Source organism: Betta splendens, chromosome 10, assembly GCF_900634795.4.
Source record: "Betta splendens chromosome 10, fBetSpl5.4, whole genome shotgun sequence".
Classification (NCBI taxonomy): Eukaryota; Metazoa; Chordata; class Actinopteri; order Anabantiformes; family Osphronemidae; genus Betta; species Betta splendens.
Genome location: NC_040890.2, coordinates 13,115,087 through 13,134,656, shown reverse-complemented (window position 1 = coordinate 13,134,656; position 19,570 = coordinate 13,115,087). Strand labels below are relative to the sequence as shown.

Genomic DNA, 19,570 nt, shown 5'->3' with positions numbered 1-19,570 from the left:
AACACAACCCTGATGCTCTAAAATTAAGAGTTTTATTGAGCCAGTTATTCCCTAAAGACTAAACCTCTTTGTGTTCTGCCAGATCCTTCCCTTTTCAAAAAACACAAATTGTTATATTTCTACTGTGCATCTCTGAAGCTGTGACAAGGAAACCAATGCTGACCTTCATTTAGACCAAAGAATGACAATACTGGAGAGGAATAAGAAAGTGAGTGGGGGAAAGAGGAAAACGTGAAAATCAATAGCTCATTTTCTGCTTTTTTGTATAGGGATTCTGATGTTTGCCAAGATAAAGGTCGACAAGCCTGAGAGATCGCTTGAATCGTCTGAGCTTGAACAACCCTGAAATTGCTATTGTGTCCACGGCAATTTAAAAGTAAGAAATCAGATTTTGCCCTACTGCCCTTAAGTTGTCTATGTAAAAAAAATGATTAATTTAGTTTGTTTCTCTGTGCATTTATTTTATCATAAATAAATAAACAAAATGTTAATAATAGGTTTGCACATACAGTATGTATTAACAACTGAGCATCACCCAATAATACAATCAGTAAATCTATGTCTATGATCTGAGTCAGCAATAATAAATATAAGAAAACTCTACTATATAACTATATAACATATACAGGTAGTGGAGATGCTGGAAATAACAACCTTGGGATGAAAGGATCAAGCACACTTTAAGGTATCAGTGGATGAGCGATCACGCATAAAACTGCAGACTAATGTGAAAGCGTGTTCTTCCTGAATGACAGGCTAGTTAGCAGATCTGGCCAGTGATGAGGCAGAAGTTGCGTAAGGATAATTGCATCAGATTGCATCAGCCCTCTGATTCAACGGCATGCAAACCTGAGACGTCAGGTTATTGGAAGGCACCTCATCAGATGCTTTACAAAATGACACGCCAGTGTAAAAGCATGTTCAGCTTTACTAATGCCACATATTCTGGGGTAATAGAGGTCGTTGAGCTAATGTTGAAATGGCCCCTGCTTCCTCTTCCAGCAGGCCTGTCTGTGTCCTACCCTGCTGTGTGTTCTCACAATAATTTGTAGGTTCTGAAGATGGTGTGATTATGTCCACAGGAGACTTCCACATCCATCCTCGCCTCCATCATTCCACCCCCCCATTCAAAGAGGACAAGTGTCAAGTTCAAAGCCTCTGGTAATTATGATGTCTGCCCGCAGCGGGAGGTGAGTCGAGACGGGTCGGAAACGTCCGAATCAACCTGTGTCACGGCTATTTTAGAGGAGGAAAAAGTGATTCACCGGACAATTCAAAGGCAGCAGAAATAAACAAAACCTGCAGCTCACAGATACACAGCAGACAGCCCGTAGCGGTTTGCTGGCTGCAAAGGCAGCCTGCCAGTCAGAACTGCAGTCTGACAAAATTTTAATTTGAGGTGTATCTCCAGCAAACCTTGGTGACTTGCTCGCATAAGCTGTTTTCTGACATATACTGTACCGCAACCCTGAACCTGTACCTCAGCCCTGCGGCAGGACCAGCTGGGAACCGCTGCTCTGGGACCGTTCAAGGCAGCGCAGGCCGGCCAGAAGCACGCGCGCACAGAAACTCTATGTCGCTCTCAAATTCAGCACGGGTTAAAACATCAAATGGAAGCCGCATCGATATTTTTAAACGTAATAACCATTATACTGTCACTGCATCTCACTGCCAAGCGTCGTCTTAATAACCATCAGAACTAAAGAAAACAATGAGTTATTTTTGCTAAGAAGCAAAGATCAAGGGGTATTAAAATGTTGATTCCAGTCATTTATACTCCCACACTGCACAATCTCTCAGGGCTGAGATCAAATAACAAAGCATCAACTAAGCCAGCATGCTATGGATGCGAGCTTAACCGTGGTAGTGAGCCGCAAAACAGCCTGTGCTCGATCATCGTACAGTAGCTGCTCACTGTTGCCAATAGACATTTGATATTTTGTGCGCCGGGTTAAGACGGCGCCTTTCGCTTGACTTCCATCTTTACAGGAATCCCACAGATGGAGCACGTGCAGCACGAGCCGTAAGCATGAAATGCATCTAATTGTCTCTTTGAGCGTTGATGCGTGGGTTCAAACCCAACCTTCACTCCAGAACTTTCAGGAACTTCTCAAGCTCAGCAGTACCTCAGAAGCTGCCTATGTGTTAACTCCACCGTATTAGATGGGAAGGTCACCGGTGTGTGTGTTAAAGCATGCAGAATTAAACATTGCAGCATCTGCACTGTGACCACTGAATAATACTGAGTTTGACATCCCATACTGCACAGTGATGTGTGTACACATCTCCATAGTCTCCACTGCAATCCCACCTGATTAAACCATAAAATGCCTGTTTTTTAGACTTTAAGTGGCTACGAATTGAAGATCACCTGTGTCCTTCGATAGCGTATTAGTAATAATGTGGCAGAATCTGTGACGCCAACACTTAAAATAAAAGGCTCCTCGTTGGCGGCAGAGCCAGCTTCGTGCGCACACAGTGCAGCTTTCTGGAAGTTAATGCAGCAGGTTGGACGCAGCGGATGCACATGTAGCCGCAAAACCACCTGTTGTATGTGATTATTTGTGACATTGATGGCATAAGGACTGAAATCAGATAACAGATGCTTCCATCTAACCAGTCTACTGGGATACTAATGAATCACGAAGCCCTTGAATGCTAAGTGGCATTTGAGGATCCCAAGGATGCGCTTGTTTATTTATTTCTGTCGCCAGCTTTTGCTTTTCCCAGTGCACCTGCACATTGACAGCTAGCTGCCTGACCTCCAGTCACATATAGAGTGTGAAAAGACCTGTTGAGTGTATGGTGAGGAATCTTACTCCTGAGTGACAATATGTATATTTACTGGGTGTAAGAAGGGGATATGTTTTAAAGGGGAGCTCCTAGTACCAGGGTGATTTACTGCTGATGATGATGCCAGGCCATCGATGAAAGTGACTGGTGGGATGCTACAGATCTTTTATCTGAATAAGCAGCATCCTTTTGCCCCCTGCAATTGACTTGCACACATCAGCTATTGTCTGCTGTGATCAATTACCTCAGATGAAAGTGACAAGGCTACAGCACCTTTACAGTGGAGCATTTCCTGTGCGAGCCTCAGCCCAAAGAGTGATGGGATGCCTCTGTCAGCAAATCTATCTCTTGAAATTCAGGCCTCTCAGCTGTGACACATGCTCAAACAGCAACAAAGATGTGACTACAGTATGGAAGAGAGGTGTCAGTTATTGAATGACCCCCTCATACATCGGTGCAAAAGAATGAGGTGTCAGAACAAAAGTGGGTAATAGACTGGTAGATATTAAATGATGTGGAGAGCCCACTGGACTAGAACCAATTCTGCTCATTCCTTTAAAGCTCAGTTGCCTTAGAGTCTGCACTGGCAAAGGAATACACATGAAAAATTAAATATAAACAAATCTGCGCATGCTGAAAATCATCTTTGATATCATCTGTGTTTGAGAGTCTGGGGAAACGCTTCTAAATTAAAGCAAAGCATCTGAAGCCAGCGAACGCGTCGGAGTCCTCCGCGTGCCCAGCTGTGTGAGCTTCAGGTAGTCATCATCAATGTGAAACTGTCACAAATGAGATTGCTATTAAATGCACTAGTCAAGTAAAATAATTAGAATTCTCTGATTGGTGGAGGAGGTGAGCTTCCTCTGGTGCTGCTGATCGGTGAGAGGAGGCGTCGACGGAACCGCTAATGTCAGTTCTTGTGAATGTTCTCAATAAAAAGTACATTAAACCAAATTTACACACATATTTAGAAATATTATCTTTCAATTCTTATGTTCAACTTAGAAAATAATAACAGTGTATTGATTTCATAGAAAACGCTGCTCAAGACATTTAATCAAATCTAATCCAAAGTATTATTTATTATTATCAAGTTGTTTTTTTTTGCTTGTGCTACAAATGGATTAGTGATTCGTAACAACTAACATGACTGACACTTCAAAGTGCTCATGGTAAATGAAGAAAAAAATAAGGATTTCATGCATTTTCAAAAGAGAAAAGTCCCAGCTTTATTATTTCACACATTTGCATGATGACGGTTGACTTAAGCTTCACTGGATCATCATTATAGAAACATTAATACCTGTTGTGACTCTTATTTGTTTGACATTTCAAAGGATTTCAAAGTACAGCACATTCATGGCCGTCGTCACACACACACACACACACACACACACACACACACACACACACACACAAGCCTCTGTAGTCTAGTAAATCTCATCGCATCGCCTGCGAAAGCTGCTGGGATCTGCCATTTTGTTCTCTTTGGGATTGCTGCCTCTTCCCACTTGATCCAAACAGTCAGCTTAGGGAGCTAGTGGCACACAGGCACACAAGTTTCCAAGGAGCTGTCACGGAGATGTCCGCACAAAGGCTGTCTGCCGCAGAATAGTGGAGTTTGATATACAGAAACAGCGCTTTCCCTCGGCATTTGAATGTACATAGCAGTGGGGGGTGATCCAATTGCAGCCCCAGGAAATGCTGAATTTTATACCACAAACCCAGTTTAGTAACAAAATGACAGCTTGAGAAATAAATGGGTGTCGATGAGGTACAAGATGCAGCTTGACAACGCTGACAACAGGATTTATTTAGCAGAAAATAGTCGATATCTCATGTCATGCAAATCAAAATCAGGCAGAACTAGGAGAAGGCAGTTGGGGATGATAACGTGGTTATCATGTATATTTCAAGCCAAGACTCTAGACGGGGTGCGCACATAAAAGGGAAGCAGAAGACAGCCCAGTAAAGAGGGTGCCGCGAATACAGACAGAGATTGTTACTGTGATTCCCAAATTCAACAAGCCGCGCTTTTTATTTGAGCTCACTTCCATAATTAGCCGTCTTGCCTTCTGATAATTAACGGCCGCGCGGGCGCCCGGGTTGTTTGTGTTGTTCTTGTCACCGTGCCCCGATCGTCACTGGCGCCCGTGTCACTGCGTTTGGACGGCGTTCGGCCCAAGTGCGGAAAAGCTCCGGAGTGAATCTTTAGACGGTGTCCGTCTAATGGCACGGAGGCTGCAGCCCCCGACCACAGACAGCACTCAATCAGTCTGAGCCTTCAAACTGACCTTGCTCTGCAATCATCTAGCTACAGGGGATTAGGCAATCACTCAAGCCACCTGGAAAGGACTGTTTGTTCACATCCTACAGCCTCCATCATATCACACATATACGTCAAAGCCCCCTTTTTCTCCCTTAAGCCCCAGTATTCATCAATAACTCTCTGATTAGGGAGAAACCCCAGTGTTTCGAACAAACAATTTCACTGTGTCAATTGTTCGTTTGTCCCTTTCATTTTTCAGATAGAGGCATGTCTATGCGGTCCTAATTGGACATTGTTACTTGATTATATCTATTATACAATCAGGATAATGAGGAACTTCACAAGAGACATTCAGCCTCGCCTGCTTTTAGAAATAACACACACAGCATATCAAGCCTGCTCATTACTATAAATCACTTTAAGGCGGGAGCCTTACTTTTTTCATAATTGTTTTTGCATTTGTCCCCCGTCCCGGCGCTCGGTCCCAGCAGAGGGACGGTGGGAGCGTCCCGGCGTCTTCAGAGTCTCCGTTTTGTTAAAGCGCATGTTGTCTGGAGCGCGTGATCGGCTCTAAATACAAAGCGCGCCCGCACCTGCTGGAAGCTGCTCGACGAGGTCTTTGTCAAGAAGCACCTACTGCTGTGAGGCGCCGAGGTTAGAGTGCAGCGCATTCATCGCATCCACACCGTATATTTATCCACCGCAGCGGCTTCGCCTCACAAAAGACCAAGGCGCTGCGTTAGAAGTCTGCCCTTGAGAAGCCAAAGTGAAAATTTCAGTCAAAACACTCAATGACAAATGTCAGTGTACGGTATATTATCAGTTATGCATATTCATTAGACGCCGACGCCAGCTGTTTAAAAGCAGCACCAGAGCAGCCAGTCAGTGTCAAGCCTCGCAGAGAAACCACGCCAATGTGACGCTTGTGTTCTAATGCGGCGGGAGAAGAGGCGTCTTCGGTTAAAATGCCGAACTCGCTAACATTTGCCCCGACGGTGAAAGGAAAATGATTATTGCATGAAGCGAGGCAGTCGGCTCAGGAGTGACTTTTCGATTCAAGACGCCAAACATGGACTCCACTCATCCTTGGACTCACTGCTAAATGTCAGCGTGTTACTACAAATGAGGCGGATTTGCTGGCGGTCATTTTCAATCACGCTGCCGCGTCGCTCTCATCATCTGCGTAGTGTTGGCTGTAATAAAGCCTTGTTTCAAGAGCCCCCCCTTAAAAAAAAAAAAAAAGGCCCCGTTGTGTTCTCGCCTTACGTGACTCCTCCTGCATCCAATTACAGGCCCACATTAGGGTCGCTTTCTGCCCGTGCTGCATTTACATTCAGTGAGAGACGGGCGACGGCGATGTCAGTCATTAATCATGGCCCACTGAGGGCTGTCAAAGCATTGTCATGCTTGTCAAGCGTCTGCTCTCTAAACTCCCTCCAGTTATCAAATCCAGATCTCTGACCCACCTGCAAAGCTCCACAGAGCTGGAGGTGACCTCTTTGGAGCAAGTAAAGGCACAGGAAGGAGGGGGTGGAGCGTGGCCCACCGTCCTGCTGTGTATGTGTGTGTGTGTGTGTGTGCGTGTGTGTGTGTGTGTGTGTGTATGTGTGTGTGTGCGTGTGTGTGTGTGCGCGTGTGTGTGTGAGGATTTCTGTTGTCTAAGATCTCAATTTACCAATCGCTCTCCGTTGAATCCGTTTCTTTGGACTCCGATAAAAACACAATGGCTTAATGAATTCTACCGGAGGCCGGCGAGCGCGAGGACGACCCGATTCGACCACGGCTGGGCCGCGGAGCCACGCGGGCGCCGCTCCTTTTCTAGGCGGCCCTGACACTAAATCCATGCCGGCAGCACCAGATGTGAGACAATGAAATGTTTGCTCTGTTTGAATTGACTTGGTGTCACCTTTTCCTTCTGGTCACTCCAAATAACACCTTGATGTCCATTATCTGCACGCATAATTGCTATATTGATCGTTGTGCTTTTGCTCCTTTCTCTTCCACCCACCTTTGCTTTCACTTGCTATTGTTCAATAGCTGTTCTTGAAAGTAAAGATTGATTGCTCAGAATAACACAGCGTTAGAATGTGATTAAAACGCCCAAACACAACTTTTACATATTTTGGCCCAATTATCACAAATCGCACGTCATTTACGTTCCCGCTGTTAATTTTTCAAAACATTAAATGTTTTATTCTGCGCCGGAGCGTCAGTCACTCTGTGCAGCCTCGTCCCAAGTTCACTTAAAAGGAACACGGCGTCGCCGCCGCCGCAGCAGCGTTGTGTGGGATATTATAAGATTCATTATCAATTTAGCAGCTCTCGCAGCAACACAACAACAAATAAAATCCTCTAACCATGGAAATGTATTATATATTCACACCACAAACACAACACACCCTGCGTCAACACAGTTGTTTTGTTTGATCTTCCCGATTTCAAAGAGGAGGGAGAGACGTCCCGCCACCCGAGCAACTCTGACAATAAACTCCACGGAGGAAGAGCTTCGGGGACTCGCTGCCTCGACGGCAGGAACGCTGCGTGTGCGCCCTCGTCGGGCGCAGCGGCCGCCCTGCGCCGCCGCCGTTACGTTAGCACAAAGAACTCGCAGTGGAAGCACTTCCTCTGATCTACTTCCTCACTGCGAAAGGGGCACGGTGTGAACCTGGCGTCTCTTTTATTACCTATCAGGAAAGGCAACACTTTTCATTTTATATTTAGGCAGGAAAACCCTGAGAGAACGAGCGGCAGTTGAAGTTGGGAGTTGTTGTTGAGGAACACGCTGCGGCAAACAAACATTTTAAAGTGGTATCAGCGTTCCTGCGCCGCTTTAACCCACGTTTCAATCCTCAAAGTTTGAGGATGTGCAAACTTTTGATAGCAGATGTTATTAACAGGTCAATGCAGACATTGCTGCAGGTTATTTTTATAGGTCTCTATCGCGGGCAACATGTAAATATTATCATTTTTCTAGTTCCAGAATTCATGCAAAGGTCCAGACTCATTCAAAGAAATGAGAAGAAAGAAGAAATATATGTATACTGCTGTGCATAACATGATCCTTATCATCTAGTACGTGGCAAAGTCTCATTGATTTCACTGTGTGCAGCACATTAACAGCAGAGACACAGACAGCTGCACGCGTTCAAGTCTGCCGCCGTCTGCCATCACTGAACGCTGTCTATCAGCGGAGCTCTGACAGGGGGAGATTTTCTGGCGTAGCTTCCTTCCTCTAATGTCCGGGAGGACAAGGTCAATGTTAATTACTACCAATTACCCCAAATTTGGACTCATCATTCGGGGCCTCTGTGATGGCAGCGAGGACCGCTGTCTCTGACCCGCTTTCTAAACCTCCCATAAATACCGCGCTGAGATCATAGCGAACGCTGCCATTCGCTGGGCCGGGCCATATGGTTAACATCATTGTCACAGCGCTCAGTCCACTGGGCACCTGCTCGTGCCTCCGCTGCAGAGAGGCTGTGACTTTGCAATGAGCTCGGCTGGCACAAAGTCCCCACATATTACAGAGGTATTGATGCATTATTGATGTAAACCATTCACCTGCTGTATGTGTCTGTTGTCACTTTCACCCTTTGTAGGTGGGTGAAGGCTAGTTTTTCGTGACGGTGACGACGGGGGACACCCTGTTCAGGACCTTCAACCCCCCAAGAAAATCCTTTTTTTCTATTAAATAATCTAAATATTTTATATTCGCCCAAAGATAAACATTTTTTGATTGTGAGTAGAAAAAGCCATCAGCTTTGGTGGCGTCAGCAGGACTGAGGTGTCAGCGCTCGCAGCAGGATCATTTTGGTTCTTAAGCTGCCTTGAAACAGGCTACTGCGTCTTCTCTCCCAAATCCTTTGCATTAACTTTACATGAGTCAGTGTATTTTCTGGTGGGCGAGGCTCCTCTTCTTCCTCCTCGTTTTGTCTTTCGGGGCTTATCGCTACCATCTCATTTTCTCCGGGAAAAAAAAAGAAAGAGCCACAGTTTCATCCACGTGCTGACCTCATTTTTGTCGCCACGCTGAAATCTTTGAGTGGAGTTTTCTGTGTGTACACTCAGCCAGCCCTTGGATGTCGTTGGCATGTCTCCGAAGCAATTTTCTCAACTATGAATAATTCACCACATATTATTCCAAAGGTCATCTTATAGTAATTAGTACCCTACTGTTGACTAAACAGCCTCAAGGTACCTGATGGCCAGTTTAATTACAATTTGAAATGAGTGTGCTGTTTGACAATCTCTATATGTTCTCCTGACACTTCAACAGATGACACCTTGAGAACTAAGTAGGTTTACAATAAGTTGGCTTGTTAGCAGATGGGGAAGGACGATGTGCGGGGGGAGAGGGCGGTGGCAGAGGGGGGGAGACGAGCTCCGTGTGTGTTCTGCTAGGATCACAAACTTTCTGTTCAAATATGCAGTAATTACTGGAAATGCAGATTGGTGTCGTTGGGCATGCGTGTGTTTTGACAGTGCGGACATCCTCGGCACTGTCACTATTAGCCAATTACCATGGAAAACTAATGGGGCAGGACACAGCCGGCTCTTGAGGAGGCTGGGGACTGAACATATGCTGAAGATGTGGCGGGATGACACAGTCCAGCAAGCCTTTGGCACATCGCGGGTAACATGACATGGCTCTTTGTGTCGCACAAGCTAGAAGCCAGTGCAAAGGGATCCTGTCATGTCCTGTTGTCATGAACATCAGCCTCTGCACTATAGTGTAAGCTGGAGGTTTCCTCTCAGAGGGCTTGTATGCATTTATAGGAGAAGACTGGATGAAGCATTAGGCCAAAAAAGCCTCAGGTAGGATACATAGCTCAGGGGGATTGTCGAAGCTGTTGCAAAGTTTGCCTTAGAGGCATCAAAGCTGTCATGGTTGGATGGATGGGCCCATGGATGGATGATAAACAGATACAAAGTGCTGGAGAACTGCCAGCACTGGTCACACAGAGGTTTATAAATAGAACAATGCATTGTGTGCATCTTTACTAGGTAGAGTCAACAGGCTGGAGGTGATGGCTGATCATAATCATGCATGCTGGGAAATGTTAATGCACAGTCAGTCTAGTCTGATTCTGAAACAGCCACAGGACACAAGTGTAAAGCTACTGGATGTTGTTCCTGGCTTAAACTTGGATTTGCATCTCTGTCCTGGAGCTAAAAGTCTAAAATTAAGCTTCATTGTATTCTATTGATTTTCTTCTGCAACTCATAGGCTACTTCCTTGACCCTGTGGCCTACGCTGATATGATAATAGCTGGGCAGTCTAGCAAGTGGCTCAGCGACCTTGTTGCATATTGATTTGTATTGTTGGACAAAATCAAAAATCCAAGAATGGATCAATAAGTGTCTGACCCTTCCCTAACGTACTGTAAACCGTCAAAGTGGTTCTAACACACAAACCTTCTAAAGACTAAATGATGAAATTTTGAATTTGAGGACAGCTTTTCTGAAATCTTCAGCAATTTACGTTTGGATTTTGTGGTCTGCGATAAAAGGCAGTGAAGCAACCGATTCCAGTGGTGACGACTCAAAGGGTCTAAATTAAATTAAACGTAATGTGGCTTTTATCAATAATTTTACTTTAATAATTGATTACGAGGGTAATTGTATCTGACAGTGGCTGCAGTGGATGAACCTGCAGGAAATGATCTCCTGACTCTGCATGTTTCATCCTCTGCACAGCTTTGCACCATGTTTGGGTTCGTCCCATTACAGAACTTTACTAATGCACATACTGTACAGTACCGCGTCCAGGCTGAAGGCTCATTAGTTTGTCATTGCTGTGACAAACGCGGCGCTGATGTGTGAACACGCTGGAAAACGTCTAATCGAACAACAATACGCGGCGAAGGACGAGCATGACGCAAGCATACTTTGAGGACTCAATATTTAATGGCTAAAGTAAAATTCAATGACAAGAAAAATCATTTCACCATATGGAAGGTCATTTTTTCATAGATTTAAATGGGTTACTTTACAAAGGCATGACAACACACACGGTATAGCTTTAACAGACCAATGCAGATTGGCTGGCAAGCACTGAAGCCGTCTTTCAATGCCACGTGACCTACATACTGATGACTAATTTACAAGCAGATACTTAAATCTTATATCATGTTTTGATATAGTTTTGTACAAGATACATAGTGTACATAAAATATCCTGGCAAGGTGCAACACATACCGTACCGCACTGTACCGTAGTGTACCTGTACCCGTGCACGCACACATTCACTCTCTCCTTCACACACATACATGATCACCTAGAAACACATTCAAACACACTCTCAGGATTATGCATATGTGTCCATTTACATCACAACAGAGATTGTCATCTCATCCCTTTTGCCTTTTTCTCCTCATAGTCAATTCCAACGTTTAGCCTGTAGCTCTTATTCTTCACTGTCGCTCCAGTTTGTGACCATTAGGACTTCGTAGGGGTGCTGCATGTATAGTACAGTTTAAAATCTGGCTTAACTGACAGTATCGGTGTGTGTGTGTGTGTGCCGTAGAGGCGTTGGAGGTACACACACATTACAAAGTTTTGATGTGAACACTGTGTAACGCTTTGTTTTGTTCCATAGGACAGACAAACAAGTAGAGCAGTAAACATCAATACTGACACTGATTCTAATGACAGATGAGTGAACTACATAGTTCAAGTGTCAAAACAGTTCATGCAAATGATGACAGACGTTGTCTTGGTAACCGCGGTGCACATTTTTGATTGAAAAATCCTGGAAATGGAAGGCGATGAACAAGTTGAGTTTCATATATAGCGTCTTCACACTTCCTATGAGCAGAGCAGGGGCAATGAACAGGAAGCAGGAAAGGAACAGTGCGAACGGAATCATGCAGAGTGAAAATTCGTGTCACTTAACATCTTTGTTTTTTTCTTTTCGTGAAATATAAATTTGATTGCACAGTTCTTACTGGGTGGAACATCATCCCTCCAAAACAAACGCACGTCTGTTCGCATCGTGAAATGCCCATTTTAAAAGCAGATGCATAACACACTGGTACTATACAGGGCATATAGTAAAATAAAACGGACAAGCTGCTGACGGAAACTCGTGTTAGTATCAAAAGCAACATCCTATAAATGTACATTCATGCAATTCATACACCATTCCCCCTAATAATGCTTTTACTCATGGTGACGTTCCAGTAAATGTGGGTTATGTGGGCAGATTAAGTGAGACAGTGAAGGTTACAGAGAGGTGCTTACTGTACACGTGTGATTGGATAAGTTACTTCAAACAATCACTTTTTATTCCAGTGTGACAGTGTCTTATCCTTTATTTAGCTCATGGATTTTCTCTCCCTCCGTGTTATGAGGAAGGGCACAATTTTCTGCGTCGTATCCGACAGTACATAACGTTTGGGCTCCTGGTGATGAACTTATAAACCTAATAGTTTTTCTTTTTATTTGTTTTTTGCTGAAAACCATACATTTACTCACTCACACTGACAAGACTGTGAGGATTCGGTGGCAACCTTTGGTTAACACATCACAAGCTCGGATTAGCATTTTTCGGTAAAACGTATATTTTTAGTGACATGATGATGTATGCTCACTTTGATACGTTCTCCTTTTGATCAAATATGCATTGTTTATAACATCTGGTGCATGTACAGTACAGGCCTGTCTTAAAACTCTGAAATGAGATGAGAATATTTAGTAAATGAGCTGAAATTGGATTCCCCAAACAGAGAGACACTCTCATCACGTGAGGCAGATTAATTTAAGTTACTTGTTTTGAACAGAAATTATTTTCATAATTGACTTTTGTGACAATGAATTGGCCCTTCCTGTGTCTTCCACACACTCTATCTTTAAAGCGATCACTTCACCAAGTCTCTTTTTTGTAACATAAAAAGTCCTGACCCCAAGAATTAGAGAGAGCAGGTCCAGTATCTAAAAGCACGCAAACACAATTTGCCTTGCATCCTCCCTGGAGAGCCCCATTTTATCCTATAGATTCAAGCCTGTTCCCAATTTGCAAGATTGTACAAGGAAATGAATCCCATGAATCATATGGTGTCCTGACGATGTAGACACCTGGCTTAGATGTTACTGGAGAGAAAAAATGTAGATCAGCAGAGTCACTTATTGCTGTTGCAATAAATTATCCTGCACCCAATCTGTTAGAGGCGCAAGTTAGTGTGAAGTAGTTATAATGATCAGTGCAGTTTACAGCCACGCAGGCAGTGATGCCGCGTGTGGATGATGAAACCACAGTGAGGGGCAGCCTGCAGGGAGGTCCTCTCTTTCAAATAGTGCCAATGCCTATTCCTATCATAACTGCAAAAATAACATTAACATGAATAATTCAGTTCGACTCGGGGCCCCGCAGAAATTCCTGCACCCTGGTCTATTATTCCAGTGTCAACACATAGTAAAGCTGCTAATAGAATCTTAGCACTGAACCCGAGCGATATAGAAACACATATAGAGTAATGGTAATAGTAATTAATAGCAGGAGGTTGGGTGTTAGTCATGATATGGTGGGAAGAAAGGGTGTGTGTGTGTGTGTAAAGCTGCAGAGTCTAAACGTGTGTGGCATTTTCAAGCCGTTTACACATCTGGGGCTTGTCTCTGTCCAGACCCTCAAACCGCTGCCGAGCGCTCGATCCAGATCGTTCGACTGAGGCTCGTATAACTGGCTCCATAGCCGCGTCAGTGTTTCTGATCGGAATGGAAGCTATGGAAACAAAGGTGCATTTCCGCAGCGCATCTATCGGCGCGTTTCTTGGCTGAGAACGTGGTAAAGGTGAACGCGTTGTAATAGAGTTGGCTCTGATTGAGCAGCCGCCCTATGGAAACGTCTTGGCCGTGTGTTTGTGTGAGTGTTTTTGTGCATATCCCAATATTTTTCTGATTTCTCTTGTGCTACTGTATGTTTTGCGTCGTGGCCCATAGTGAAAATGCAGAACACTGACTGTGGAGCTCCGTCTACCATCGGCCTAGTTATGCTTCGTAGACGTTTTTTTTATCCTTCCGCAGTCCCTTGACCAAAATAGACTTCTGAAACACATTCAGGCAAGACAAAAGAAACACCTTCCGCCACCAAACGAGTTTGTGCTGCGTGTTATACAGAGCAATACTTCACAAGAACGTCAACAAAAACACCATCCATCCAGATCTCATGATTAACATTTAGCCCAATTTAGCTCGCTCGCCACAAAGCACTGGATTTGCATTTGTTTCTGCACAAGGAAAGAGTCTTTTAGGACACGGTTCCACTAAGCTGGGCCCAAGCAGCTTACAGCTTACGTCGCCCTTTCTTATCACTAAGCAAACATCACTGAACCAAAAGCAATAATTATCTTCCGCTTTTCCGTGATGGAACTACTTTGACATGGAACTACCTTTTGTTTTTTTTTTTGTTTTTTTTACATGGGCCTCCTGTGAGTTTGTCTGAGCGTCATCACGTCCATCCTCAGATGTCTTCACCAGCCGCAGCGGGTCAGAGTTATTCGAACGGCACATCTGTGGATGGAGTCGCGTGTGTGTCAGCTCAGTGAAGACCTGTCCTTTGCGTTTACAACTGGTGCTCATGTAGGAAAGTGCCGCTGCCGCCGCCTGTGGGCGTCTGTTGCCCGGGAGAGGTGAAGCTCGCCAGGGGGATGACTTTGACAGGGTCCTCCTTCTTACTGCTGCAGTGTCTGTCCAGGGTGTTGTAGAACTGCGGCCGGTTGATCCCTTTATCCAGTTCATCTTTTTTGGGCACGGACCGGCCCAGGGTGTGGCGTCCATCCATGACCCCCATGCTGCCCATGGCAGCTCTGGCTCCCCGGGCACAGCTCTGCTGGAAGCCGAACGAGGGGAGGGTGCCGGCGATGGCCGCGGTCGTGGGGGTGGAGACGGGGCTGTTGCTGCCAGGACTCTGGAACTGGGCCAGAGCTGGCGGCATCCAGCAGCTGTCGGAGTGGCCCAGTATCAGACACTCCTGGGTGCAGGTCTCGGAGGCCTCGGCCAAGGCTTTCTGAAGGTTCACCTCGATGGCTGGGAACGAGAAAGAGAGGAAAGCGCCACAGTTAGTCCAACAGGTAGAGATGTACAGTACTCCAGATATACTGAGAGCGCAGCTGGGACACAGCGACTACGCTGAAAGGCACTGAAACGAGAAGAAAGTTGACGTCTGATCAGCGGTTGACCCACAAAATATCAGCTTTTAGGGAAATAAAAGTTAATGATAAATGTTTCATTTCATCTAATAAAAAAGCAGCAGCAGAGCATTTAATTTCCATTGGTATTCCCATGACTCTGTCTGTTTACCTACAATATGCAATGAATTCCCTGTAGCTTAATTAGAGTTAGAAAAAAAAAAACGCTGTGCTGTTTGTGTCACAGATTGGCTTTACAGTATTAAATATTTAATGAACATCTTAACAAAGCGTTGTTTATTTTAATCGCTGTCACCGCGGCGCGTCTTAAATCCTTTTGATCTTTCATAAAGCAAAATAAATCTGGTCAAATCAGAAAACTCAAATAGCGGGAACAAACAAGCCGCGCCATCCCAGGATCTCGCGAGCGCGTGTAGCATTCAGGTATAATTAATATACGTTGTTAATTGTGCCGGCCGTGTCTCGGTCGCACAAGGGGAAGGGAAGGGGAGCGGCACAATGAAGCGGCGAACGAGGAAGCGGCGGGGCAAGGCCGAGCACTCAAACTATCGTATCTCATTATCCCGGCGCTGACATCACATGTGGAATGAGTCTGGGATGAGACCTCAGCTTTGAGCCTCGGCAATAAAGCCTGTCAAGCCGGATAATTAGAATGTAAAACAGTATGTACCACGGCAACCAGGAGCCTGCAGCATGATGTTTCCTGGACCATGCGAAGGAAAGAGGTCCTCATTCAACATCACAACACTCCTCCAGGCCTCAGCTTCAAGCTGTCACCTAGAAATTATTTAGTATATTTGCATAAGTAAGGATGTTATAAATAATAAAGCGGTCCTAGACCCGAGTAGGACACGGGTTCTACATGCGCCGTCTGATACGTCTTATACTTTGGTCATTGTTTTATGGCACTCAGCTAAATAAAAATGAATATTCCGACTACTGTGCATTACTCATATCTCCTGAAACTATCCACTGTATTAGGTGCATAACGGAGCAGTGCACCCGCTTTTTTTTTTTTTTTTTTTTTTGCATTTCTATGCCGCTACAGAATAGCACCGTGTCAAGTTTAATTATGAGAGCGGCGTCTGAAAATGAATCGCCTGGTATAAATTGTGAGGATATATTTGGAGTGCCCACATGGAGTCAAATCTGTCCTCTTCATATTGAACTGGAGCCTTGAAGCAGGAGTGTATAAATCCCCTGGGTGGTAAATGTGTCACCTTTCAGAGGGTCACTAACTTCATTAAGACAAAAATGGATGCTGCTTTCTCATTCTGTGAGCTTGCACAATAGGCCGAGCCAAGACTGGGCCGTGCCCCGACTCCATCTCCCTCCGAGCGCTCTGTGCTGCGGGCGCCGCTTTTTTAGTTTTTGATGAGTTAATGCTATTAGCATAAAAGCCCTAACGCTCAAGTATGGACCTGGTCATACGTATAAATACATAATACCCTGGTGTTAGATCCCAGGCGTGCGTGTTTGTCACGTTTCTGCCGCTCAAATTAATTGATCGGAGCAGCCAAAGGTAGCGATGAATCCTGTCCTTTACAAATAAAAGGCTTCACACAGGTTGAACTCTCAGCAGGCGCGTGTCAACAGCCTTCAGCACCTTCGATTTCGCATGCAATATTTCACATCCAGCCTCTCCCAGCGACACGGGCCTGCGCCGCTCGCTATTCCGTGGGGATACTCTGGATGGCGGGTTAGAGGGGGTGGGAGCGTGCGTGAGCGCGGGCGTGCGTGAGCGCGGGCGTGCGCGACGCGCTGACAGCGCCGGCTGCTTTCGTCAGCTAGGTGTGCGGCAGCCGGCTTGTGATAGCGCTGTCTTTTGTATTCAGGGGAAACAACTGTACCCCGCGGAGCTTTCCAGAGGAATCACACATCGCCGACGCCACGGATCCCCTGATGCAGGGAACATTCTTTTCTACGTTGCCTTCAAGGAAATCTGAACGGCAGACAAGTGGGGATAATGGCAAACAATTGGGTGTAATAGACGGCACGGCTGATATCAGAACCCCAGCCCTCATTCCGGATGATTCATCCTCTCTGAGCAGCCGTTTTGTTATTGTGCGGCACAAATTCAGCTGCGTTCACCCAAAATATCTGACCACCGTTGAGCGATATTGGATCCTTGTCCCGATTATTCTGATTAGGATGTACTTGTAGACCCGTGCTTCTCTAGACCCCCCGCCGTGCCACAGATGTGCGATTCCAATTGATCCTATGGTCACGCACAAGGTCGGTAGCAGCGGTAGCCTATAGCGTCCTTGTTCTGCAGCATCAACACATCTTCTGGCCAGCTGCAGATCGAACGCCGCTGCATCCACCTTCAGGCGACCTCGCGGCCAAACTTTGCAGCTTGTATAAACACGTGGGGGGGCTCTCGTCCAAACACTGGACTCTGCGACGCGGCCGACTGGACGCGAGGTGACAGAGTGCAAGCGCTTCTGTGTAATGTGAAATCTTTTCATTCAGGTTTGTAAGAACTGACTGAAATGCCTGAAATGTTTAGCGGCTCAGAGACGTCTCACACGCGTTGTGGACAGATGGTTGCAAACGGGAAATGGAAGATTAGCATTAGCTTTTATTAACATGTTGCAATATGATTTCAAAGCTATAGGTAACATCTGGTTTTATCCAGCCTCAAACGCAGTCAGCTGCTGTTCAGGTGATTCACTAATGATGCTTAGCAGTAACCAACTGTTTCTTTGATAATCCTATAACGTTTCTGTGGTAAATGTACGATTTTCCTCTTACATTTGTGTTGCACAACATTCCTCTGCTGGATGTTAATATATGCTGTAATACTGAAATAAGCAGGGCTAATTCACATTCAAGCCCATGATACTGAATGCTAATGGTGCACTTACTGTACACAGCCTGAAATATGAAGATAATTGGTAACATTTTGGCATCAAGGTAATGTTGTAATTATTTGTTTTCTCCACGATAAATCTCATCAAGTTGTTGAAGCACTAAATTGCCCACTAGACATCTGCAATGTTGACATTTTGTGTTTAAGCAGTATATTTTGCCTTTTTATTCCACAGACTACTCGCACTCTGGTTCCCTCTGACCATGTAAACGCAAACAGAGTCTGTGACGGGCAGAGACGCGACGCAGATACGTTAACCGGCCGATCAGGGCTCCTCAGCACAATACTATGAGATATTTAACATGACAGTTGATGATATTTACTGACACAGCTAGTTACATCTTGATGAGCGTCACATTAGAGTCTGCACACATATCACAATTCAACTCATTATTTCAGCATGCACAGGCTCATTATTGCTAATTAAAAGGATAATTGCATGCATCCAGGACATTAAATTCCTCAAGCAGCCATCAGGAAGGTGGACCAGGCCCCCGACTCCTCCTGCAGCGTTAGCCTGAAGCCCACATGCAGCTTTATGCATGTCGGGTGGGTTCTAAAAGGGTCAAGCTGGAGCTGAGGGGCTGCTGCATGTTCCCACCGCCGAGGTCTTGTACATCTTTTTATTCTCTCGCTCCAACTTTTCATACGTATCAGAGCTGTCACTGTGCAGCACAGTTGTTTTCTCCCTCTTATTTTTTTTCTAGTGACACAGAAGTGCAAAAGTTCATCCACATACTCTGGAAGGTAGCAGCGCTAAGAAAGTAAACTTTCAGTAAGCGGAGCATTATCATCTAGACCTCTGCTCCTCTTTGTAACAGTTAATTTGGGATCAACAGGTTTAATGGTGCCAGAGAATAGAAGGAAGCTGCTGTATGTGAGATGTTTAAAATGAAGAGCTTGTCAAGAGTTCCAGAACCGTCCTGGAGTACTACAAGTGCTACAGCTACGAGTGCAAAATATTATCATTATCATATTCTGTGTTGTGCGATGAGAGATAAGAGAAGATAAGTGTGTGTCTCTGGGTCTGGATGGAAACCGAAACACCAGAACCGGGAAGAGTATTTCAAACAAATAGGATCTGGTAGAAATAATTGGATATGTAATTACCAAGACGTTATCCCTTCACGCGGCCTTATACCCACTCCAGACGCTACGATCTGGATAAGAAAATGAATGGTCATTAATAATAATAGTGCTATTAAAATCCCTTGATGTTGAACTGAAAAGGGAGATGCCATTACTTTCATCACGGCCCTGGCAATCATCATTTGAAGGACAGACTAATGTTTCACTTTCACAGAATTACTAATGTGAGACCCACTTTTCACTTACGTGCTCGGCGCATTTCGCCATCTCGCCTGCTTTCCTCCGCGTTCACATATTTATAATGCGCGCCGGGCGATTGATGAATATTTTCTGATGATGTGCATTCATATGAATTCATGTACTATTCATGAATGAAAGCTATATTCTATATATGAATTCCTC

At 45.0% G+C, this 19,570-nt stretch overlaps 1 protein-coding gene and 1 long non-coding RNA gene across 44 annotated transcripts in view; one reads left to right on the top strand and one right to left on the bottom strand.

Annotated features, from left to right (window-relative positions):
- LOC114864848 (uncharacterized) overlaps positions 1-19,570 on the top strand; it is a 136,228-nt gene that overhangs the window by 35,440 nt on the left and 81,218 nt on the right. For 13 of the 39 annotated variants that reach the window (XR_008695804.1, XR_008695826.1, XR_003787417.3 and 10 more), the window contains 4 exons: positions 270-376; positions 629-685; positions 1,083-1,190; positions 18,255-18,854. This is a non-coding gene — a long non-coding RNA (uncharacterized LOC114864848). Of the gene's footprint in view, positions 1-269; positions 377-628; positions 686-1,082; positions 1,191-18,254; positions 18,855-18,918; positions 19,565-19,570 lie in introns of those variants that run through there. The other 26 variants (XR_008695827.1, XR_003787409.3, XR_008695817.1 and 23 more) reach the window with 9 other exon arrangements.
- The window catches only part of pcdh11 (protocadherin 11), a 136,741-nt gene continuing 128,118 nt past the window's right edge, over positions 10,948-19,570 (bottom strand). For all 5 annotated transcript variants that reach the window (XM_055512283.1, XM_029165835.3, XM_029165836.3 and 2 more), the window contains one exon: positions 10,948-15,085. In XM_055512283.1, coding sequence (XP_055368258.1) covers positions 14,622-15,085 — 464 coding nt within the window. In that variant the 3' untranslated portion in view covers positions 10,948-14,621. The remainder of the gene's footprint in view (positions 15,086-19,570) is intronic.